Here is a 26,626-nt window from a genome sequence, read left to right as displayed (position 1 = left end):
TCATATTTCAAATATAATGAATTCGTTATAAAACTGATTTATTCTACATGTATATCAGTTGTATAAGAAAGCAGTAATGGATATACTTGCATTTGAAATTAAGCCTATACATTTTCGAGAAGAAATATTTTTACGCAAGAATTATACACACTGATTTATATAGGATAATTTAGGCCAATTCATCTTAATTAGTAGATTATCATCCAGGGTCAGCAAAAAGTATGGGGCGGGTGGGAGGATTTTATTTTTTAATTTTCATTTTCTGAGAAAAATATTAATTAAAGACAAACAATTTTTTTTCAACATATGCCAGGTGGATATCAATCTATGCTATTTTCACAGATGAATTCTAGGTTAAGCTTTAATTTCAAACAGAAATATACTTAACTTCTTTAAAATTTATGCCTGTAAGAACGAGAGAAATTAAGAAAACCATTTAGATCTATTTTCGTCACGTGGCTTTTCACGTTGCTATACTGGAAATGTAACTACCGGAGTCGGACATGAAAATATTCCGGAAATTGCAAGTTTCGCAAAATAAAAAAATTCGAGGCGAGCCAATTTTTGAGGGGCGGGCAGGGATGATAATCTATCAATTAAGTTGAATTGGCCTTATCTTGATGGATTATTAAGTCACGCAAGAACATGTCGAAAGATAAATGTCAACAAAATTATGTGCAATACACACAGTGTATCGCAGTTGTCATTTACTTGTTGCCTTACACAAATAAAGGAGTGTACGATAAAATAAATGCGATTAAACTTCAAATTTTATTAATGAGAATAGTAAACAATAACAATATATTTGCTAAACGTATGTGTAAGTATTGTTTTGTGTTAACAACTTCTTTTGAAAAAATATAAACAGAAATATCATAAGTGTGGATCCTTTGTGGCAATGGAAAGTGATTGTTAAAAATCATGACGAGTTTAAAATGAAAAAAAAAAAAGTTATAAAAAGTGATTTTTATGTTCATTTTTAATTCAAGGGGAATAGGAATTTACTTCAATATATCTGTAAATTAGCTATATCCGTGTTCGTTAGAGACGCAGGTTTTTAGATAGAATATATAAAAGAATTTGCTGGGAAATCTATTTCACTTCACTATAGCCGTAATTTTAATATATCCGTGTTCACTATATTCGAGTTTTACTGTACCATGATGTAAAAGCTTTGCGACAGACGAGATCTGCAGCTTATAATATTTAACACTCCCAGTCTAATAATACACACAAAATAAAGTATGACGATACACATGACCTAATTCACAGTCTGATGATACACATGACAAACCAAGACAAAACTCAGTCTGATGATACGTATGATAAAACACAGTCCACAGTCCAACGATACAAATGACAAGATTTACAGTCTGATGATACTAATGTTTGAAAATCGTAAGAAATTTACAATCGATTATCAAATCAAATCAGAGGTATCTTTTCGATTCATATTCGAATATAATTGAGATTATAATTACAGATAATTAAATTCAGTCTATAAATCAATCAATCACTGGTGTTACTGTAGTTTTTAAGATTAGTATTAAAAAACAAATAACAAGGCAACATTTTTATTTTCAATACCTATAATTTCTAAATTATTTTTTTTTATAAAAAATCATAATCAACTTCATACTCCCGATTTTGGAATAGAAATTATACATGTATATTCAATTAAACTCATTTGAACTAGAAACAAACAAGATTGATCACAGGAGTCATCAGTTTTATCTGTAAAGGCCTACAATGTAAACAACTCGCTACTTTCGAGAAGCTCAGTGGTTGTTGTTTACATTGTAGGCCTGTCGACTCCTGTGGTATTGTTTGCTAGGCGGTCCTTCGTTTTTCTTCATAGATCAAAAATATTTCCACAGAACTTCAAGAGAATGCGTTCGAATTATCCTTCTGCGTACGGATATATCTCAACGTTGTCGGCCATTGTACACTTGCTAAATTTAGACTTATCGCCTGTTCCAGAAATTAAAAAAAAAAAACAACAAATATTAAAATTGGCACAACGATGTTTACAAGCTATCGATGTCAGATTTCAGTTATCGATTGTCGCCATCAGTAGCAATCTAACGACAATATTTCGATGGTCGGCGACTATCGCTGAATCAATTGATGATACAGGTGACAACTCATAATTAAATGATACAAACGACACAACAACACAGTCTGATGATACACACGACACAACAACACAGTCTGATGATACACACGACACAACAACACAGTCTGATGATACACACGACACAACAACACAATCTGATGATACACATGACAAAACTCATAGCCTGATGACACGCATGACAAAACAGTCCGATGATACACATGACATAACAGTTTCATGATACACATGGCAAGATTCAGTCTGATGATACACATGATAACAGTCTGATGATACAACAGAGTTTGATGATATACATGACAAAACTCAAGGCCTGATGACACGCATGACAAAACAGTCTGACGATACACACAACATAAAACAATCTGATGATATGCATGACATAACAGTCTCATGATACAAACAGCAAGATTCACTATTTGATGATACACATCATAATTCTCAGTCTGATGATACACATGACTTGACTCACAATTTGATGATGTGTGGGTGACGAAAAAGCTTGAGATTCTGGATCTCTCTCTTGATTTTCCCAACAACATCCAGACTCTTTATCTTCTGTCGATTCAGAATTTTCACAGCTACTTTGTGGTTGGTCAACTGATGTGTGGCAACTGTGAAGATAAAGAAATCAAAACATAAATGTAGAGCTGTTCAATTCCCATTTCATAAATCATTTTCAATGCGTTTTCTATGCAAAATCTATAAATGATACCCAACTCCAATTTGAAACGGAATCATTTTCAGTGTATTGATTAATTTACATAAATTTTCTTCCTTTTTATTTTTGCATCTTTATATTGCGGTGACTCAACTTATAAGCTTCTCAGTGTACATTGCAGCTGTGTATTGATTCTAATTGATTTTGTTTACAAATATCACAGCATGGATTAAAAGGGCAACGAACTTTCGTACGTCTTTACTACGACTCTAGATCTGATACTCTATAAAACAAAATACGTCTTCTTCCATTAGCAGTAGAAGCACTTACTTTTAACTTTGCCAAAGGTCCCAATCCCTAAGGTGTCCCCCAAGATGTAATGACCAATCTTGACTTGTGCATTTTGGGACGAGGCCGATTTCTCCGCCATCTTTCAAACTCAAAATGCTGACCGACCACACCAAGTTCAGAGGAAGCCTTCAAGACGAATACAGATCAAATGAAACCGTTGATTTTATGTACAAACTCTCATGGCATCGATCCGCAGCAAATAATTGTCATAGTCTTAATCTCTGTAGAAAGTTGTTTTCTAACCTACATGTGACCTGTAAAAATCAACAACATTAGCACGTGACCAAATTAACCAATGTTTGTTTTCTCCGGAAGTAGGTACTCAAGTTGAAGGTCGCATTCATGTCGGCGTTGCAAAAAAATAAGATTAGTGCATGTTTGATGATTGTAGTTACCTGATACTTTAAAGAAGAACTATGTTTAGCACTAAAGAACAGCTCTCAAAGAGAACCGGACCCCATGGAATCGGTCGGTTCAGCTATTTGCAAGCTTTAGTGACCGAATTTCAGGACACAGACAGTCTGGGTTTGTAATTAGAGAAATATTGAACCCGATTGAAAATGGTTTAAGGGCAGATGATACAAACAAATTTTTTCTTTCGAAGAGACTTTATATGATGTCATTCTTTTATAAAAGTGGATAATTCCTTGAATTCTTTTCTCCTTTGACTTGGAGAGTGAAATATTTTCCATATTTAAAAAAAAAGTACAAAACAATAGTTATCATGGTAATTTAGTTTATTCTTCATCTGTTTACCTTTTTTATACCTCAAAAAATGGTTGTCAGGGAGAACAGAGTGTACTGTTATTAGATTTACAACATAACATGTAAAATATTAATGCATTACAAATTTTACACTTGGAAAATATCAATTGCTGCTTCAATAAAATTACATATATGGACATTGCACCCTCAGTAAAGGTTTACAAATTAAAATAAACTTCATAATATGTTGACTTAATGTTTAAAGTGTAATATAAACTTAAAAATCATATACCATACGGGGTGAATTTTCTGAGTAGAAGCAAAATTGTAAATATCACATTGGCTGATTTTCTCAAGACAAAGAAGAGTTATCTCCCATAATATAAGAGTAAAATTTTACAACTTCTGAAAATAATTTAGAATGGCATTTATGATTTTACTGTTGTTTTTTTTTGTTTTGTTTTTTGTCACTCTTGGTTTTCCTTTGCTATTCATCTCTGAAAAAAATAAAGAAATGCCTAATACAGGATCTCTTTGATGTGCCATTTTACATTAATTTCTGCATTATGTCACGTTTCCCAGTAGAAGCAGGAGAAAGATAACTGCATGCTTCCTGCTGACATCTTATATATAGCAATGATCCAAGTCCATACCGTTTTTCGTCCTCACAATGTCTTATGCGTTGTTAATTCTAGTGATCTACCACATGCAGCACAACCTTTTTCCAAATTGTCCACTAGAATTCCAAAGTTCCACAACTCGTCTCCAACAAATCATCTTCTCATGCTCTTCTTCCGATTCCTCACTCTCTGATGCATCAGATGGATACGTTTCTTCATTCCCTAGGCATTCTTGTGAATTGTCACCAGACAAAAAAAATTTTCTTGATTCATCCAACTTCTCCTCGATCACCACGTTGTTATTGGCATCAACATTCACTATCTTACGTCCAAGGGATAATGCATAACCTTTCTTAGCATTCTGTAACCTTTGATGACGTTTTTTACTAATAATTCTTCCTGATTTTTTCCTGAATGATTATGGCATCACAATTGTTTACATTCTTTACTGACCCCCTTTCCTGCTCTTAAAACACAGAAGAGTTCCAAACAACTATAAATGAGAAAACCAAAACCAACCAAAGTATTTTTTTTACCATGGGAACTCTTCAGTGCTAAAGGTAGAAAAATTTGTTTATATCATCTGGCCTTAAAGGGTAATATGTTGTACAGTGCTGCCGTTGAGACGAGCGCAGCTACATGTATTTTGTAATGTTCATGCTTTCATCGAGTTCAATTTAAACAGTATCTATTAGCCAAATACTCAGTAAATGAATGAAATTAGGCAGCGGAAACGGCCCATTTTAGTTTTCTCCCAGGGTTTTTTAAGTATTAAATCATTAAAACATAATGTGATTGAAATATTTTTATACTATATATATTTTTTTTTTCTGCTGCCTTCACTATGACTTGCTTAACCTTTCACGCGACTTGTTTAAAACTGTATGCTCTCGACTGCATGCCTATATTTTACTTATTTCTGCCCTCAATCTTTCCAAGTCACTACAATTGTGCGATTAAAATGGCCAAGTCTTGTAGCAAACCTTTCAAATTTGTAAAACTGTGTGAACAGCACTGCCTTTGAACATAAAACACATTACAATATAATGATAATTAAATTTTAAATAAATTGATAAATTCAACACTATTGCACATACATGCGCGCAGATCCCGCCCCACCCTATGCGTACCTATCTAATTTTTAAAAAATGAAATTCATATAACAATCCCCTTGTATCAATGGCATGTTTCAGAAGAGAAAATTAGAACAATATTTATGATATTGTACATAATCTTAGTTGTAACACCATGATGAAATCTTTCAGCATTCGCATATTATGGAATAAATTGCAACATAGTAGATTAAACACAATTTGTATTCGATACCATATTACGTATGCCTAATGTTTACGTAAACATGTTTTCTCTCGGTAGCATGACTTTTACAAATGGAAATAACAAGTATTTAGATCCGCCACTGTCAGTCTTATTATGATGTATGTCAAAGCATAGACATGACGTCACACATCATCTTACCCTGCCTTTCATCAACATTGCACTTCGTTAAATATTACGCCTAACGGTGCACTGAATTTTCGAGCTAGGAGACCACAAAATTAGGATGATAATCCACGTAAGTTCACAATCATATTCCAAGACGTGACTTGGCGAGATCTCAGCCATTTTTGACAAGGGAATTCTGAGATTGGCGTCAAATTTTTTTTCTTGTTATTAGAGGTTTAGATTTAGCTCGGATTATTTCCCGCGTTCTAGTCATTAGAGCTCGCAGTACAAGTCAGCGCTTTGCACTGGCTCGCTGCGCTTGCTATAACGCACCAAAGTAACTTGTTATGAAAGAACATTTGTTGCATGCACTTTAGTATTAAATCATCTTCATATATCACCATACCACACTGCATCGTCCAATGGTGCCCTTTGTATTTAAAGTTCAGTTTGTTTCGTATATGTAAGCCTACCAATGTAAATCATTGATCCCCATTGTAATAAATGACAGAATTTTTATATTTATGCACACTTGATATGTCTGTATATGTGTGTGTATGCCACTTGTCTGGATTTCATGTGTACTTGGCATGTATTTACTGCCTGTCCAAATTTAGGATTACTGATGCGTGTATATTGCCAGCTTGAATTTAGCGTTACTGTTGTCATTCTCAACAAACTTTGTAGTAGCTTGTTGTGTCGAGGTTCGACACTAAGGCACGTCTGACCGACCAAGTTTACTAAATGATAGGTTCGTTGGGTAAAATGTCATGTTGAAAAAATAAACAAGAAACTTAGCACAATAAGATATTTTATTCTTAATTAAAAAAAAAATAAATGTAACGAGTTTGAACCGCGTGATGAAATAATCTATAAGTTGTGGTCGGAATTAAGCGATGTTTTATGACATCTACTCGATGTTAATGTTTGTAAAGTTATGTTTCGGATGAATTGAATTCATTTTCATTTTAAAAAACCAGTTTATTTGAATTAAATATTATGTTTCGGATGAATTGAATTCATTTTCATTTTAAAAACCCAGTTTATTTGAATTAAATATTAGAAAGTATGTATAAATTTAATTTATTATGTTGTAAACAGCCATTTTTTGGTGTTGACATATTTGCGAGATGTCTCTATTTTCAATCACGACTTCTTGTCCTCAAGGAAAGATGTCCCAAGAGATAAAAAAAGGAAAAGGTTAGGAAGAAACAAAGCAGAACTTATGAAATAGAAATTACAAAAAAAGGCTGGGGTCATTTTATTCTAAATGGACTAAAGAATTTCTGTGCCGGGTAGAATTTAAAAAAACAGAAAAAGTGTTTGAAAATAAAAGCATCAAACTGAATGACAAGACTAATGATTTTTTGAGACAATTATTAATAAATACGTTTTTGTTCAAACTTAACATTTTTCATTTGAATCAAGTATTTAAATATGGAGAAATTAATCATTTTTTCTGAAAAGTTGGTCAGGGCTAGTGGATTTTATTGTTCATTCAAACAGTAATTGTCAGGTGTAGTAAAAATCATTTGAAGTAGCCCGACTGCTCGTTAATTTCAACTATATAATATATGGAGACTAGTGTAGTATGTCTTGCAATCATTCAAACAGTAATACTGAACTCAGATGGGTAGTATCATATATTGCAATTGTTATTTCAAATTTTATGGATTTTTGTTGCCTATTTGCTCCTTAAAGGGACTGATTCACGATTTTCCCCAAAAGTTTGTTTTTCTTTTTTAATGATTAAAATCAACTGTCTAAATGTGTTTGAAAGATTTCACATAAAAATTAAGGTTATACATTATCACAGAAGCTTATTTTAGAGAGTTTATAAACAAAGATTGCGGTATGCTATTGTTTACGAAATTTTCAAAAGAAATGGATATCGATCTAAGTTTATTATATCTTTCACATTTCAAGCATTTTTTGGTTAGAATGTGTCATCTTTAAGTTAAAATTTGTGACTGCAAAATTAAGATGCTTTATATTACAGAATCAATATTTCACTTGTTTGTTTGTTTACATAAAAAGACTCGAGTCTTTGTTTACATAACACAGATTTAAGGTTAAAATTTTGCTTTTATTCTTGCATTCAGAAGGTCAAAATTTTGGCTGTCAACATTAGATGAGTTATATTTTTGATTTTTAACAGCAAAAATGAAAAATATCTTTATCAAAAATCATGAACCAGTCCCTTTAAAGAGGTACTCTACATCATCATAATGGCCGACTTCCTTTTAAAACATGGATGAAAAAATAAATATCAGCATGCAATACATGTATTTATCTATTCATTTTGAAAATTATCGCCTGTTCAACTGCTGAACTGTAGATCGTGGGTTTGAGTCCAGCAGGGGTTTTGAATTTTTTTATGATTGCTAATGCTTTCTACTAAAACTGCATTTTTTGACTAAATAAAGTAGATTTGAAATTTTTCAATATCAAAATATTGTACATATTCTCCACTTTTCATCCATTTCAAATTTCTTTGGTGTAGCATACCTCCTTAAAGAAGTTATCTTGAATGCACACAATTTGCATTTCGAAAGTTAGTCAACTATTGTTATATCATGTGGCATACTACCTTAAAGTGTCAAATTCTTTTTTCCAGAAAGCAAGCAGGAAGTTTTGGCAAATTTGGCGAATTTTGCTTATGATCCCGTGAACTATGAATACATGAGGACTTTGAATGTCATAGACCTTTTCCTAGGTAATCTTTCTCTCATTTCTCATTCTTTTCCTATAATTTATGCAGGTATGAAACACAATGAATTTTTATTTTAATATATAATAGCTCAGTATAAGTACACAGGGTCTCGTTTGTGAAGTTCCATCTATCCTGCCCCCTAACCTCTCTTAACTTCCCCCACCTCCTTTCTTGTACCCTTTTTACAATAAGCTGCAACATATGGTTATTTGTTTAGATTGTAAATGTGTATTTTCTATTGCTGTGATGGTATTCCCCACTCTTTTGTTATCTGTGTGTATAGTGACAAGATTCATGACTTTATTTTGTAGACTGTCTAGATGAAACAGACGAGAAGTTGGCAGAGTTTGGTATTGGGGGTCTCTGTAATTTGTGTCTAGGTAAGTAACAGTAAAGGTGGTAAAACTGGATGAGAGAGAGGGGGGGGGGGGGGGGGGAGAGACAAGACTCTACAGCATTCAGCACTGAAAACAAATTAGATATTATCTGAAAAGGTCGGTCCTTTCCAATACTAAGAATTTTTTCTCATTTTTTAATTTTTTTTTATTCATTTATCTAATTTTAGATATTTAAATTTTGAAAGAAAAAAAATTATAATTTCATTTTGCTTGTCATGAGATTCAACCATGTCCTTAACCCCTCACCATATGAATTTGATTCCAATGAACAAACGGTGAGGTACTTTTATATTGTAAATTCACCTAGCCCAGTGGTAGAAATTTTGAGATTTACTATAAAGATTAATTTGTGTTGGGTCATGAGTTTGATCTTAGCTAATGGCTGAAAATATCTTAAAATATTTTTCATAACAATGATTACATTGGTATTTATCATATATTCAATGTTGATATCATGTACAAAGTTAGCGTTTTATAAACCCGTGTCAAATTCAAAGCACTATAACAAATGAAATCAATCTTCATTTTTAATCTGTGTAATATATTGGGAGTGTTTAATTTTGTTTACAGACAAAATCAACAAAGAAGAAATCTTAAAGAATGGTGGAGTAAAATTTGTGATGAAATGCTTGTCAAGGTAAGTGTGTGTTGTTACCATAACAACATCAAAGACATTTACAAGAACCTCTCAGAAGTTGTTACAGCTGTAGGTGTGCACTTGAGAAGATGTAGAAACAGAATGTATATAAAACATTGATTACTGCTAGAATTAAAGTCGTGATTGTTTGAATTCATGAATTACTGTAAAATATTATGTGTGAATGTGAGATGTTTCAAACCGCTTCACATTTTGCTCCCAGAGGTTTGGACAGTATTCTTGTACAGTCTTCACGTTTGACCTTTCATATATGTTAATCTTTAATGAACAAGTAAATTGCCTTCTTTTTGCATTCTTTAAATCACATGTCTGTTGGAGCATTGTGAAATAGACAGTCTTTTTATATTTTATTTGTGTTTAGCCCTAACGAAGAGACAGTCCTGTCTGCTATTACTACCCTAATGTACCTCGTGACCCCGGTATCCAAGGCAGGTCAGTATGTAGGCTTTAACAAGTCATTAAGACAGTAAAACTTGCACCTTTGTGTTTGCCACTAAATGCAGTAGAAGTTTTTAAGGAGGTATGCTACACCAGAGAAATTTGATGTGGATGAAAAATGGTAGATACATGTATGTACAACAATATTTTGAAATTGAAAACTTTCAAATTTACTTTATTCTGTCAAAAAATGCAGTTTTAGTAGAAAGTAATCTGAAAAATTTAAAACCCCTGCAGGACTTGAACCCATGATCTACAGTTCATCTGTCAACAAGCTAACCTACTGAGCTACTCAGCTAGGAAATATAATATTAAAGGAATAGCCAAATATTGCTGATATTCATATTTTCATTCATGTTTGAAAAGGAAGTTGCAAGTCGGCCATTATGATGATGTAATATACCTCCTAAAAATGATCGTTTTATCACATGGAAGCTTCACTATATTCTGTCTGAATGTTCACAATTGAAAATGGTTTTGGATTCTCCCGAAAAACAGCAGGGTCAAGGTGACTCCCATCAGCATTGTGACGCAAGGGCCTATTGTTTTGTTTTTATTTTCATATAAAACAGTAAGGATGTGAACTTTTACTTCGTGATCGATGTCCAGGAAAAAGAATTTTTTGAAGAAATACTTTGGGATTGCAATTTGTCAAATTTATATTCAAGTAGTAGTTTACATTCAAGTTTGTTCACACCATGATTATTCAAGGCATGTTAAAAATTTCAATTTATTATTTGAGTTTTTAAAGACTACAATAAAGTGTCTAAAAGAGAAAAAAAATGCTATATATCAAATATGGTTGCAAACATTTAAGCTATAAATTTTACCAATGGGACAGACAGGAGCGTTCAATACAGAGTATCATTCATTCTTTAATTCTTCTTTGCAAACTAAATCTATCTTACAATATGAATCATACAGTATAAATTCTTGATAGTCTATGAATCTTGTAAGTTAAAATTTCATGAAAATATACAAATGTACTACCTTTAAGACTGTAGTTCAGGTCTTCACCTATAGCAATGTTCAGAGTACCAGTGGTCAAAGGTATTTATTAACCATGATGAGAAGTGTTCACTACTGTCAACAGAATTTTTATAACCCCTTGGTGATTTGAATTACTATTGACTCTTCTTGGAGGTGTATCCAAGGTTTTTGCCAGTTAAAATTTTTGCTGAAATATACCTACTTTATTTTCTGAGAAAAAGAAGTATTCAATCGTCTGTTTACATCTATAAAAGAAAGTACATGGTAATGTTTGCTTTTAACACCCCCACCCCCAAAAAAAGAAATATGAAAGAAACCAATTTGACAAGAAAGCATGACAGTTGAAAAGACAGATAGGTGAAGAAATAAGGATAACAAAAATATACTAGAATTTTAAAGTACATGTACAGGTATACTTATTGTACTCAAAGTAAACAGGGAAATGTGTCATCAAAATATAATATATACTTCCTTCTTAAAAATTAATGCTTCATGATTATTTTGAATGAAATAACTTCCATTAAGAGACATACCCTTTACTATGTTCAAGGTGTGTATGGGGCTATTTTTAAAATGATATACTATTTCAAAATCAGTGCATCTTATTGAAAAAAATTCTTTTGGGTTGACTATGGAAAGACTCTCTTTATATTTTGAGGATTTTTTTTGTGTTGTAGAGATAACCGCCCTGCCCATTGTAGAATGCATGCTGCGTTTTTCTGAGTCCTCAAACCCAAGGTTGAGTAACCTGGCCAAGGTTTTCCTGGAGGTAAGGCAGAGATGACAAAACACTGTCGAAAACAACAACATTCTCAGACTGATTGTATAATGTAAATAAAAACCAAAACAACATTCTGAATGTATAATGTAAAAAACAACATTCTGAATGTACGATATAAAAAACCACAGCATTCTGAATGTATGATGTAAAAAAACAACAACATTCTGAATGTATATAAATGTAAAAAAAAAAAAACAACAAAAAAAACAACCCAATAACATTCTGAATGTATAATGTAAAAAACAACATTCGGAATGTATAATGTAAAAAAAAAAAAAAAAACATTCTGAATGTATAATGTAAAAAAAAAACAACATTCTGAATGTATATGAATATAGAAAAAACAATAACATTCTGAATGTATGATATAAAAAACAACAGCATTCTGAATGAACAATGTAAAAAACAACAACATTCTGAATGTATATGAATATAAAAAAAACAATAACATTCTGAATGTATGATATAAAAAACAACAGCATTCTGAATGAACAATGTAAAAAACAACAACATTCTGAATGTATGATGTGAAAAAAAAAGTTGTCCATCGACAATATACATCATGAATAAATTCTGATTAAGACCAGGGTTGCATTCAAGATTGTGGCGGCTAGCCTAGGGGCTTTAGGTATGGTGGCTGATTTGTGCCATTTTACAATGTGTCGTCTTTCCATTATTTTAAGGCGAAATGTAGCTAATCATCATTTTGTTGTCTTTTCGTTATTATAGGACGAAAAATCGTTAAATATTGTTTTGTTGTCTTTTCGCCTCGAAATAACAAAAAGAAGATAAATTGTAAAATAGCACAAATCAGTCACCATATCTAGCCCCTGGACTAGCCACTACGGTCTTGAATGCAGCCCAGACATACCTAGAAGGGGAGTGTACAGTCAAAAAGAAGTGGCTCAGACTACTGTTACCACTCAATGCCTTTTCTTACACAAGTAACTAATGTTTGTGTTAACTATCCAGCAGAAATCAGAATTCTGGCTTTTATCTACACAGTTTTACTTCGGTATCTGGAATTTCAGTATATCTGGAGAAGATTGCGCATACTGAGCATCATCGGAAACCCACGGTTGATTATGCTTCGTTCCTCTCAACATCAACCGTAGGTCCATTCATTCCTACTCGCTCGTTTTCATGAATAATTTTAAAATGAGGCAATTTGATTAGGCGCTTATAGTACACCCTGAGCAAATTTGTCCAATCAACAAGACGCTTTCAGCCCATTTTCAGTATACAATTGTTGTGATAGCAAAGTTAAGTTAATACTACCTTTAAAAACAGAAGAGTTCTGTTATCATAACATTACTATAACGATTACTTTGATTGGACGATATTTTTAAATACATGTATTTATTCATGAGAACGAGCGAGTAGGAATGAATGGACCAAGCGTAATCAACCGTGGGTTTCTGACGATGCATTGTGAGTTGAATAAAAAAACAACATACAAGTAATGATTTTTATTTCACAGGACTACTGTGATGGAGCCCAGATCGAGGCTGCCAGACAGGTCCAAGAGAGAAGGAGTGCACAAAGTTCAAATCACTGAAATCCACTCAGTCAGAAGTGACAAGACAAAGCATAGGACACCCAGCTGACCGACATGGGAACATCAGCACAAAACGCCATCTCATTACAGAGAGAAATGTGGGATCGGTACAGAATGTTGTCTATTAACAGAGAGAAATGTGGGATCCAGAATGCCATGAGAGTCTGATAATGACGAGTGCATTTATAATGTAAAGATGTCATGTTAAAAACAAAATGCACTTTTTGTAAGCTTAGGGAACAAAGATCAGGCCCGAATAAAACTGGTATGACTGCTGAGATGATGGCAGATCAGATTTACCTCCCTTTGTGTCCTATTGTGGAAAGCTAGTTTTTAAGGAATAAAAGATCATCATATTTCCTTTCTTTGTTGATTTTTGAGTCAGCTCGTGAAGCAAGATGCTCCTTGTGCCATATATGATTACGACCGATAATCCCCCCCCCCCCCCCCCCCCCCCCCCATCGAGGCCTCTTAGAAAGTGTGTCAAAGCCTAAACCATGTGACTATTTCTGCGGGGATCTACCGGGGTGAGACGAGGTACATATGTGCAGTTTGTTATGTACTCGCTTTCAGACGATTTAGATAATCACATTTACCGTATTTTGCCGAATAGCTGATATTTTCATAAGCGAATACAGATATATTGGGTGATCCCCCCACTATTTTTATGCCCCCCTTTGAAAAAGAGGGGGCATATTGTTTTGCACCTGTCGGTCGGTCGGTCTGTAGACCATGTGTTGTCTGCTCAATATCTTGAGAACCATTCACTTGATGATAATGATATTTCATATGTGGGTTAGTTATGAGTAGAAGAGGATCTCTATTGTTTTTCAGGTTCAAAGGTCAAGGGTCAATCTACTCTGGACATAGGAATATAATGTCCGCCCAATATCTTGAGAACCCTTTGCTTGAAAGACATCAAACTTGGCACACTGGTACATCCTAAGGAGTAGATGACCCCTATTGATTTTGAGGTCATTTGGTCAAGGGTCAAACTGGGCATAGGAATATACTGACCATTCAATGTCTAAAGAACCCTTTGCTTGACAGACATCAAACTTGGTACGCCAGTACATCTTCAGAAGATGACTCCCATTGATTTTGAGGTCACATGGTCAAGGGTCAAACTGGACATAGGAATATACTGTCCGTTAAATATCTCGAGAACCCTTTGCTTGACAGACATCAAACTTGATACACTGGTACATCTTCAAGAGAAGATGACCCCTATTGATTTTGAGGTCACATGGTCAAGGGTCAAACTTGACATGGGAATATACTGTCTGCTCAGTATCTTGAGAACCCTTTTCTTGACCGACATCAAACTTAGTACACTGATACGACTTCAGGAGAAGACGACCACTATTGATTTTGAGGCCACATGGTCAAGGGTCACACTAGACAGGAATATACTGCCCGTTCAATATCTTGAGAACCCTTCGCTTGATAGACATCAAACTTGGTACACTGGTACATCTTCAGGAGAAAATTACCCCTATATATTTTGAGGTCACATGTTTAAAGGTCAAGGGTCAAACTGGACATAGGAATATACTGTCCGTTCAATATCTTGAGAACCCTTTGCTTGACAGACATCAAACGTGGTACACTGGTACATCTTCAAGAAAAGATGACCCTTAATGATATACTCGCAAAGAAAGCGAAAATTGGATTATCGTGGGAAAAAACCCGGTATACGGTATCCCATATTTTGAGGTCACATGGTCAAGGGTCAAACTGGACATATGAATATACTGTCCGGTCAATATCTTGAGAACCCTTTGCTTGACAGACATCAAACTTGGTACACTGGTACATCATCAGGAGAAGATGACTACTAATGAATTTGAGGTCAAGGGTCAAACTGGACATAGGAATATACTGTCCGTTCAATATCTTGAGAACCCTTTGCTTGACAGACATCAAACTTGGTACACTGGTACATCTTCTGGAGTTGATGACCCCTATTGATTTTTAGGTCACATGGTCAATCCACTCTTGACATAGGAAGATATTGTCTGCTCAATATTTTGAATTGATGATACTACTCTCAATTAAATGATGTGTGTGTGTGTATAACCCTTTTCAATTTTGCACCATGGGGGGCATATGTGTTTTACAAACATCTCTTGTTTTCTTTTCTTTCCCTTTTTTTTTTGCCAACAAACATGGTTGGTGCTGGGTGTTTCAAACCTAGGTTTTTTTTTCAACCCTAGGTTTTCATGGCCTTTTTTATGCACCACTTTTGTTTCCAGTAAAGATTCATGATATTGTATTTTATTGCATTTGTTTTTTGTAACAATATTGTGGCTGGGAGAACGCTGTTGTGTATTACTTTCATATATTGCATTTCTAGTCAAGATGTGGGTATGTCTCCCAGCCAATTTCTCTCTGTATTTTTAGGACTCACATTTTTCGTCATTTTAAATAAATGACAATCTTTTACACCTATCATGTTTTTCTGTTATGATTTATATGGAAACAAACAGAGCTGCAATGTTGCCTTGGAGAAAGAGCAAATTTTAACAAAAACATGGTTATTGCAAGTATTCTGAATGTTATTTTTGCCAAATCATACCATTAATGTGAACAAGTGTTTTTTTTTTTTTAACATTTACTTTCTGTACACAACAGCTCACATATAACATTCATTTTGTTTTGATTGATTATACAGATTAAAACTTACAACACTGTAGCAGTCTTTCATCATCGACCAAAATATCATTTGTCTCATTATCTTGATAATTTCAAAGACTACTAAATTCATATTCATACACAAAGACCTAGTCAGTTAAATCTCAAAATGATGTAAGAATTTTATCAAGTCAGGGAATAAGACACGGAGAGACTTAAAGAGACACTACAGCTCATTTTCCACATTTTGATCAAGAGTTTTTTAAAACACGTATTGATAAAATGATAAATATCATATCGATACTGACAATTTTGAACAATTGGATGCATCAATTTACTCTCAAATGCGCTTTGAAGATCGTCCGGAATTCAAAGGTTTCTTCATGCTGACTCGGACTTTTGAATGCTTATTTCATCACGTGGTTTTGAATGACATCAAAGGTGTTGTGTAGGAAATTATTTAAATTCCCCTTCAAGGGGGTCCACACTCACCTTTCAAGTATAAGATTATTCCCTGCTCCTTATAATAAGTAATTATATAAATCATTGTTTCAACAGAAACTCTTCCATGTTCCAATTGACCGATGTTTTTACAACTAACACGTGTCGTGTTCAGATAAAAATAGTACAAGTTTACTTTTAAAGCAGTGTCTTCGCGGCTTGTCCCAATGGCAGATTTAGGGGGAGGGGGGCAGGATCCCCCTCCCTCTCGCCACAAATTGTGAGTGAAAATCCAAATTTTGCACCCAGAAAGCCGATTACTTTGGCTAATATTTGACTTTCTCATCCCCCTTCGGAAATCCTAGCTAGATCCGCCACTGAGTTACAATCGTTTCTCCTAGCCCTTTGTTTTCCAACAGTCATACTGATCGCAAGGTCAATTTTATTTCACATATTAGTTTTATCTCATTTTATTTTTACCTCTTTTCTTACAGAATCTGTCAAAATTCTGGATCTATCTATCCACTACACTTTCTCTCACTGCACGACATGCTGCACTGTTTACTGTCTATGCGCATGCGTCTGAAGACCGAAAGGAGGAGACTTGATATTTTTTGTATAGGCCATCAAAAAGTATTAAATTTTACGTTAAAACGAGAATTTTTGACTTTAGATAAGTGTTATTTTCGCAAACTTCATACATTAAAAAATGCAACAAAAATTGAAAAAGCGCTGGGAAAATTGTCATTTCATGATTTTTGCGCAAAATGAGCCGTAGTGTCTCTTTAAGGTAGCTCCATCCACATGTGACTTATCAATATTAATGGTTAAAAGTGGGAAAACTTTATCAATTTCCACTCAATATAGTTTGATTTAATTAATAACCAAAGAAAATGTATATGTTGCCACCTTTTTAAACATGTCAGACATACAAAACAGAAGCATACATTAACATCAGAAAATCACTCATTTTTGTTAAACAGAATAATAAAAATAGATAAAAACTTGTTGAAATGACAAAATTTAAATATCAACAGTTTTAAAAAAACTGCTAATTCATAAATATATATAGAATAATTATGGACATTAGGGAAACCAATGTATAATGAACATCCAGTAGAGGAAATTCCAGCATAGGAGTTATTGCCCTTAACAACATCTTTTAAATCATTAATAATATTGATTATTTATGAAAAATATAAACTTTTTCAGTAATAATAGTTTACCAGATTTTTTATTTTATCCAGTGAATAAAATTCTTCAGAAAGATATATTTCTATAATGCGCAAAGTTTAATTTATTAAGATTTTTGCAAAAACCTATGACATCACATGAGGATCGATCAACCTTAAACATAAGGCAATAATTATTTTTTAAAAAGTTGTGTTTTGGCCAGATTTCAAAGCAATCCGGTTTAAAGCTTGATGATGTTTGTCCGTCCGTGTAAAAAATTGGTTGAATTTCTCTGCAATGGTACGGGTCATTTACTACATATTTTGCCTGTACTTCATCACATCAGTTAGCAGTTTTAATTTCCATAAATACTGGGTTTCTCTGATCTAGTTCACACTTGAATGATTTTGGTCAGAAATTGATTGTCTGATTTATAATCAGGCCGTGTCGATTTTGGCGGTTTCTGGTAATTTCCATAAAATAGTGCCTGACATGAATAAATTTTAACTATTAATTAAAATTTTTGGTGATAGTCAACATGTCAGACTATCGGACCGTCGGAATATTGGACCATCGGAATACTGGCCCGTCGGACTATTAGACCATCGAGTTGACTTGTACCAGGCTGGGAAAAGGGGAGGGGGTGTAATAATTTTAAACTGACTGTACCTGCCAGGTTAAGAATTTTCGTCTAAAGTGATAAAAATAAACACACCGATATTCTGAATATAAAGTTTATTTGTACTTGCAAACAAAATTTGTCACGGCACACTCTGAGTCCGTGACACATAGACAGAAACAACACCCCATCGTTTTGAACATTGACAAGATATTTTCATTGTTGCATGAATCAAAATGCATGTATATTTTTCAAAAGGAGGATGTCTAAACTGGTACTTAAGTCTGCATTTAAGGTATTCCATGTATAATGAAAGGATAATGAACAATTTTGAAGGATTTAGATCAAATTAAGGTGGGTCCTTAGTCCTGAATTTTTGGGGTTTTAAGGTATCATTTTTTTGTTTGGAATCAATAGATTAACATTCAGAGTAATGAAAAAAGGCAAATTAGTTAAGGATTTCCATATCAATTTTCATTACAGTCACCACTGAAGTCATGTACCCCTATGTAGATTTTTATGAAATTCATTGGAAATAGTTATCTGTTGTTATTTTAAAATTAAAAAAAAATTTATAATTTAAATTGCATTTATTTATCAGGAAACATGTCAATAACTAAAACACGTCATTTTCAATATGTTCATCAAGTTTTAGTATAATAAGTGCAAAATTATTGAATTAGCCTTATTCTCCAAAATGTTAAAAAACAAACTAATATGGACACAACTTCCTTATAGCATGGTTTACATATCATTTTTTCTGTTTATATTAGTAGATGTACACCTGTTATAGTTATTTATGGAAAAAAATCCATACCTTTCCTTAATAATTTCAAATCTATAGCTTCCAGAGTATGTATACCCCCATAAAAAACCTAAGTCTGGCACCATACAGCTGAGCTATTCAAAACCACTGATGGATTAAAATTTTATGTAATTACATGAAAAGACACAGATAATAATTTCTTATCACCTTGGTAAAATGTTTGTGAAAAATATAGGAAATCTATTGCATAATGGACTTGATAAATAATTTAATGAAAACAGAGTTATTGTCCTTGGATTCAATATTTTGAAACACATTATTGACTATTCAAATATAACTAAAACTTTTGAAATATTTTATGGCTAACAAGATTTTTTACAATAACTATTGAAAAAGACTCCAACAAAATTTATGTTCCAGTCATTAAATTATTGACTTTGGAAAATCTTATGACGTCACAGGAGTGTGGAACTACGTTAAAAGTTTATTGTTAAATAATGATGAAAGTGAAGCAGATGAAATTCACATGACTCGTAAATGATTAGAAGCTGACCTTTTTGCACTTAAGACTTTTTGGAAGAGTTATCTGCCCTTTGTAAAAATAAGAAAAATCTAATTTTCTAAAAATGTGTGTGGTCAATGATTAATTTTATTTCATATTTTCATAAAAAAAAAAGTGTATGTAACTTTCTACCAAGAGTTTAGTATGAAAATGTAATTTGTTTTTAAAATATTGTAATAAAACATGCTTTTCTCATATACTTCAATGTTAAATTCTAGGTGAAATAAATCAAGCAGTAAACAAAACTTTGAAAATTCCTATGGTGGATTATTTTTATTTGATGAACCCTTCAAAATGATACCATGATAACAAATATTCCACCATCCATTTATTAGATATGAAATATGGTCATTATACATGGAATACCTTAAATATAATTTATATATCTTACCTTGTTTCACCATCAAATTCACAAAATGTTTCCACTTGGAATTTCCGGCCTTTTATAGTTTTCTTCACAGAAGAGTTCCCAGGGAAGATAATTCAATGATGTTAAAATAAAAATGGCTGCTTTCATCCGGAAAAATGTATCTTTATTTAGACAGATTTATAAATGCTTCCAAATGTTTTGCTTGATCCTAACAGTATCCATCTGCATTTGTAAAATCAACACCTTAGTGATTTATAATGTTGTTGCAGATTTGATATATCAGCACTAAAAAATTGATTAAAATTAGGCATAAATGGTTTTAAATACCCCCCCCCCCCCCACCACCACCAAACTGAAATAGAATGATTTTTTTCTTAAAAAATATTACAATGAATTCAATGCTTTGATATCAATAACATTATGCTTATTAACAAACTATCAATTTACTCGTTTGCAAGTCTTAAATCTACTGATAATTGATGATAATTGGAAAGTAACATGATTTTGGTATTTTATCGGAGTGGTTTCCATGGAAACGCTTTTTATGGAATTTCTTGACTTATTTAACTTTATTACTGTCCTAAAGGTATTATAAAACTAAATACTGCAAAATAATTTTTTCTTAGTTTCCGTGAATATCACTGCCGAAGCTTCCCCTTTTCGGGCCTGTAAATTGTGGAAATACCATTGTTCGTGTGTACAATCGCATTTAACTTCACGAGAAATCTTTGTGGAAATAATGCAGGATCTTAAAAAAGCATGCACTAGAATTTGTATACAGTGCAGTAAATTTGTTTTTTAAGAAAACGGCAATCTTGTCCTTATATACACTACATAGCAGTATTTTCGGGGAAATAATGTTAGTTTCAGCAAAGCACGAGAGTTTGTAGCAATAAAGTTTTAACAGACTCGATATTTCGATGCGAGCGTTCAAAGTGTTATAATCAAAACATCACCCAAGCTTCGAAAAATGACATACCAAGGTGCGATATAATGACCCCCCCCCCCCTCGGTAATTATAAACATCTCCATAATCAAAGCCTTTTAGATAGTCAAGAACCGTTAGTGGTATGCAGTATGTGTCCCTTCTCATAAAAAAAAAATAATAAAAGTGCGTATTATATTTGGTTAAATACGAATGTAAATTAATAAGCATAATGCATAAAACAATTACTTATGCCCCTTTTCAAAGAAGAGGGAGGGGGGGGGGGGTGCTTTGCACTTGTCGGTCGGCAGACCACATGTTCGCTTAATATCTTGGGAACCATTAAAGGACACATCTCGTGTTTTCAAAGTATACAGAATTATATGCATTTTGTCTTCCTTATGCTTATAGAAATTAATTGTAATAGTTCGTTCGCTGAAGTATTGCGATAATTAGCCACAATACGGACTTAAATCTAAGCCCAGATAGGTAGTCACGTGGTACAGTGACGTCATATGCGACCTTCGTCCATCAACTTGTTGTAAAAGTAGTGTTAGATATTTTTAAAAACTCGGGTTTTAGGGGCCTAATTTATTTACCATGGATAACATTTATTTCGATGTTGACAAATTTCTCGAGTCTTATATCTTTTAGCCACCAGTGCATACAAATAGCGACCCAAATTTAGCGAGAAAAGCGAGTATGAAATCTGCATAAATTTGCGAGTAAATAATGTTTACATCGGATCACTGTCTAAACACAATTTGGTAATGCCATGTCTGTAAACAACTGTAATTAGCGGTGTTTCTTTTCTAAAATAAACAGTGCAACTATTATTAAATTTATTTTTGGAGAAGTTAGATAGGCCTAAATTATGATACGATTACATGTATGTATCATTGAAAACTAGGCCTACTGTCACGGGCGCATTTCGAAAAAGAAAAAATAATAATAATGATCAAACTTATTATGAAAATCACAATACTTTTAAATTATTTTATTAAAGCAATTTTATTAGGCCTAATCATTATTTTTTGTTATCAACACGTTGTTACTTAGGAAGTGGGAGCGCGGCGTGCTGTTGTTGTAAACACATAGCGTTCCTTAAAAATAATGTAAGCATTATAATTCAATTCAAAGTCGGGAAATATTATATTTTATTATTTATAATTGAAAGTTCAATTATCTTTTATCTTTAAATTTCTTTTTTAAAACTACCAGTTGGTAGACACTGCTAGCAAAGTTCTGCCTATATGTTGTTACAAGGTGAAGGTCAGTTGGTGCGAGTGTGTATTGAATTCGAGAGCAGAACGGAAAGCATATGCCGTAGGCCTATATGTAACTGCGTAGCTTCGATAGAACCATTTTCTCGCAGTTTATCTACGTATTTGTCCAAGTGCTTGTTTGAAAAAGTACAGGGACAAATTTTACTGGGGGGTTTTATGGCAAAGTTGTTGTGCCGACAAAAAATATTTACGTTGTCTCCCTCATACCTTCCTTCGAAAATTGAAAAAAACACAGTCCAAATCTTCTCTACTGACAGCAAGTACACCCTTAAACGGCACAAAACACCCTAATGCAGTGTTATTTACAAACTGTTAATGTGATAATTGTTTGTTTGTCAATTAAATCTAATCTGTTTATGAAATGACTATCAACTGTTTTCAAATCTTCTCGCTCGAGGTCGCATATGACGTCACAGATAATGGCGCGTAAAATATCGAAGAAAATATGCATATCGCAAGATTTGAATTTCATCGCTTTCAAACTCGAAAACTACGCAAACTGTTTCATTTAAAACACATGTAAAGTAGTTTTAGGCATGAAATGAATTAATTTTGCTGAAAAAATTAAAAAGTTTAAAAACATGCGATGCATCGTTATGATGTTTCAAATGTTGGTTGGTTATGAGTAGAAGAGGACCTCTGTTGATTTTTAGGTCAAAAGGTGAAGAGTCAGTCCACTTCGCACATAGGAATATACTATCCGTTCAATATCTTGAGGACCCTTTGCTTGACGGGTACCTGTAAAGTGCGAAACGAAACTAAATCTACCGAAACAAAACGAAACCCACCGAAACTAAACAGATCCACCTTTGGCGGATCCAACGCCGACGACCCACACCCTTCGTTTAGTGCGTTTCTTCAGACCTCTGACCCGTGAGACTGTAACTCTCCGTTCTGAAATTTATGGATCCGAAACTAATAGCACATGATATCTAATTAACTTCGGATACATATGTACTTTGTGCTTACGCCATGGTGAAATATTTCTAAGGAGATTTTCTCAGTTGTAATATTTACTATAAAATCACTTTTGAATTACATACTTCTGCTGTGGTGAATGGAGAGATTTAGCCAACCGTTTGGCTGAAATAAGGATCCTATGAAAGATGTGTTATCCCGTATGACCGGTCGTTTATCTAACTACTATATCCCACCGTTTCACAAAGGAGGTAGGAGGAGCTATGCAAATGTGACAAAGAAAAGATTCAACTTTTAATGAAGGTAGTACCAAACAGATGCGTAAAAATTTTCCTCAAGTTCACTGGGTTTTTTTTTTTTTAAACTTTAACATTTTATTCTAAGGAACAAAACCTCTTACTGTGAATGGTATAAAAGAAATCTATCCTATCATGTTTTCTCCACATACATGTAGTTTTGATTATATGGCATCAGACCCCAATTAGAAGAATGTGAAATTAAACCTTCATGATAAGAATGTGCCCTATGTAAAAATTATCTATAGAGATATATACAAACATGATTTTCAAAAAAAATATTTCAACACATATGAACAAAAGACTCTGGCAGATTTGAACTTGAGATTTGCGGTTCACCAGCCCATTGCTTTTTTTTTTCTTCTCTCTTTTATCTCAATGCTTTAACCACTGAGCTACTATGATAGACAAACAAATCGATGGATACAAATAATTTCACAAAACATTTTATTCGCCATCTTGTGACGTGGTATCATAAAGAGTATAAGCTTTAGTGTAGCGAGCTACACTATATACTGGACGCAAAGACTTTCATGCGTGAAATAAGCCAGTACCTGAATGAAATAGTACGAAAACTTTTCAGTTGCTGAAATATCAGTATTGTTTGACGAGGTGGAGAAAAGAAAAGACATTTGCTTTTAAAACAAAACTATAGTTCAAGGAAACTTGGGGAGATGTCACTTCTAGAGTAAATGCTGTAAATTCAACAGATTATGTCTGGTCGGGGGAAGAAATGAAGAAAACGTGGACATGCCCAAACAGCGAAAGTAGGAAAAGGTTGGCTGTGGGATATTCTAAACTAATAATATTGAGTTCATTATAAAGATCACATGTCGTGGTATACAAATTAAGCTTATCACCCCCATATAGTCTAATAGATTGTTTCTGATCCTAACATCGTGTTCCCTCCGGATAAGTTACCTATCTCTTAGCAAAACATAGTTCAGTATAGACTTTAGACAAGTATCTGGATGTCTTTAAGATTTCTAAAAATCTTAAGATTATCTTAAGATATGACAGTTTTGTAAATAGCTATGGTGAAATGTCTTATATTTTTTATATCAAGAATGGGAATTTATGATAAAATTTGATATATTTTTTTATATCAGAAAATGATTTTTTTGATATCAAATATTCGAATTTTTGATATCCGAAAATGACTGTTATTATTTGATATCAAGAATTCGAATTTTTGATTGATATATATAAAAAAATATTTTTCGATATCAGCAAATACTTCAAAAATATTAAAACGGCGCCTCCTAATGGTGGATCTTATGACAAATATTGGTTTTAAGACAGATCTTAGTCGTAAGATAGTTTTGTGAAACTGGCCTCATGTCTCTACTAGCTACACAACAAAAGTTACCGGCCGTTACTTTACAATAGACAGTTAAATTTCACAACAAAAGTTACCGGCCGTTACTTTACAATAGACAGTTAAATTTCACAACAAAAGTTACCGGCCGTTACTTTACAATAGACAGTTAAATTTCACAACAAAAGTTACCGGCCGTTACTTTACAATAGACAGTTAAATTTCACAACAAAAGTTACCGGCCGTTACTTTACAATAGACAGTTAAATTTCACAACAAAAGTTACCGGCCGTTACTTTACAATAGACAGTTAAATTTCACAACAAAAGTTACCGGCCGTTACTTTACAATAGACAGTTAAATTTCACAACAAAAGTTACCGGCCGTTACTTTACAATAGACAGTTAAATTTCACAACAAAAGTTACCGGCCGTTACTTTACAATAGACAGTTAAATTTCACAACAAAAGTTACCGGCCGTTACTTTACAATAGACAGTTAAATTTCACAACAAAAGTTACCGGCCGTTACTTTACAATAGACAGTTAAATTTCACAACAAAAGTTACCGGCCGTTACTTTACAATAGACAGTTAAATTTCACAACAAAAGTTACCGGCCGTTACTTTACAATAGACAGTTAAATTTCACAACAAAAGTTACCGGCCGTTACTTTACAATAGACAGTTAAATTTCACAACAAAAGTTACCGGCCGTTACTTTACAATAGACAGTTAAATTTCACAACAAAAGTTACCGGCCGTTACTTTACAATAGACAGTTAAATTTCACAACAAAAGTTACCGGCCGTTACTTTACAATAGACAGTTAAATTTCACAACAAAAGTTACCGGCCGTTACTTTACAATAGACAGTTAAATTTCACAACAAAAGTTACCGGCCGTTACTTTACAATAGACAGTTAAATTTCACAACAAAAGTTACCGGCCGTTACTTTACAATAGACAGTTAAATTTCACAACAAAAGTTACCGGCCGTTACTTTACAATAGACAGTTAAATTTCACAACAAAAGTTACCGGCCGTTACTTTACAATAGACAGTTAAATTTCACAACAAAAGTTACCGGCCGTTACTTTACAATAGACAGTTAAATTTCACAACAAAAGTTACCGGCCGTTACTTTACAATAGACAGTTAAATTTCACAACAAAAGTTACCGGCCGTTACTTTACAATAGACAGTTAAATTTCACAACAAAAGTTACCGGCCGTTACTTTACAATAGACAGTTAAATTTCACAACAAAAGTTACCGGCCGTTACTTTACAATAGACAGTTAAATTTCACAACAAAAGTTACCGGCCGTTACTTTACAATAGACAGTTAAATTTCGCAAAGATGAAATAAATGCATTCAAAATCCCAGACCTCCAATATATTGGGTGTCTCCCATATTTTTTTTTTTTTATAGAATATGCTAAATACACGGCATGGATTGTATTAGTTTGTTCAGAATACCATTGAATATTAGTATTATGAAGATTTGATTTATGAATTATTAATGAATTTAAGAAGATATAAGTGAAAACTGATTTTACAGGTGTTTGTAATTTTAAAATTGAATAAGTTCACAATTTCAATAGCGTTCAGTAAATCACGAAATGTAAATTGAATCTTTTATTAGTGGATGCAAAAAAAAAAAAAATAAATAAAAATAAATAAATAAAAACATAATAAAATAAAATATGGGAAGGGTCAGTGACAAGGCCATGAGATAAATTGGTTACATGATTGACAGCTCGATGATGTATACAAAATATCGTTTAGTCATTGCACACTCGGTAGGCTCCGCCTCCCTGTGTGCAATAACGCAACGATATTTTGTATACATCATCTCTTGTCATCATG

General features: G+C 33.2%; 2 protein-coding genes across 35 annotated transcripts in view; one reads left to right on the top strand and one right to left on the bottom strand.

Moving 5' to 3' along the window:
* Positions 1-3,679, bottom strand: part of LOC125669795 (5'-AMP-activated protein kinase catalytic subunit alpha-2-like) — a 43,781-nt gene extending 40,102 nt beyond the window's left edge. For 30 of the 34 annotated variants that reach the window (XM_056161261.1, XM_056161262.1, XM_056161268.1 and 27 more), the window contains exons 1-2: positions 3,126-3,442; positions 2,607-2,748 (exon numbers count right to left, since the gene is read on the bottom strand). In XM_056161261.1, the coding sequence (XP_056017236.1) occupies positions 2,607-2,748; positions 3,126-3,225 (242 nt within the window). In that variant the 5' untranslated portion in view covers positions 3,226-3,442. Of the gene's footprint in view, positions 1-2,606; positions 2,749-3,125; positions 3,452-3,541 lie in introns of those variants that run through there. The other 4 variants (XM_056161257.1, XM_056161275.1, XM_056161256.1 and 1 more) reach the window with 2 other exon arrangements.
* Positions 3,531-13,808, top strand: LOC125669805 (armadillo repeat-containing protein 7-like). Its single transcript, XM_048904602.2, has 7 exons — positions 3,531-3,671; positions 8,532-8,630; positions 8,939-9,007; positions 9,596-9,662; positions 10,045-10,115; positions 11,789-11,880; positions 13,373-13,808. The coding sequence occupies exons 1-7, from the start codon at positions 3,563-3,565 to the stop codon at positions 13,448-13,450; spliced, it is 585 nt and encodes a 194-aa protein (XP_048760559.2). The 5' UTR covers positions 3,531-3,562; the 3' UTR covers positions 13,451-13,808.
* Positions 13,809-26,626: the final 12,818 nt, after the last annotated feature.

The sequence above is a fragment of the Ostrea edulis genome, chromosome 4 (assembly GCF_947568905.1).
Source record: "Ostrea edulis chromosome 4, xbOstEdul1.1, whole genome shotgun sequence".
NCBI lineage: Eukaryota > Metazoa > Mollusca > Bivalvia > Ostreida > Ostreidae > Ostrea > Ostrea edulis.
This window is presented reverse-complemented; position numbering and strand designations above follow the sequence as displayed.

Coding starts and splice junctions, on each gene's coding strand:
- LOC125669805 (XM_048904602.2), top strand. CDS start 3,563: ATGTTTAGCACTAAAGAACAGCTCTCAAAGAGAACCGGACCCCATGGA. Junction 3,672..8,531: donor TCAGGACACAGACAGTCTGG/GTTTGTAATTAG, acceptor TCTTTTTTCCAG/AAAGCAAGCAGGAAGTTTTG. Junction 8,631..8,938: donor TGTCATAGACCTTTTCCTAG/GTAATCTTTCTC, acceptor TTTATTTTGTAG/ACTGTCTAGATGAAACAGAC.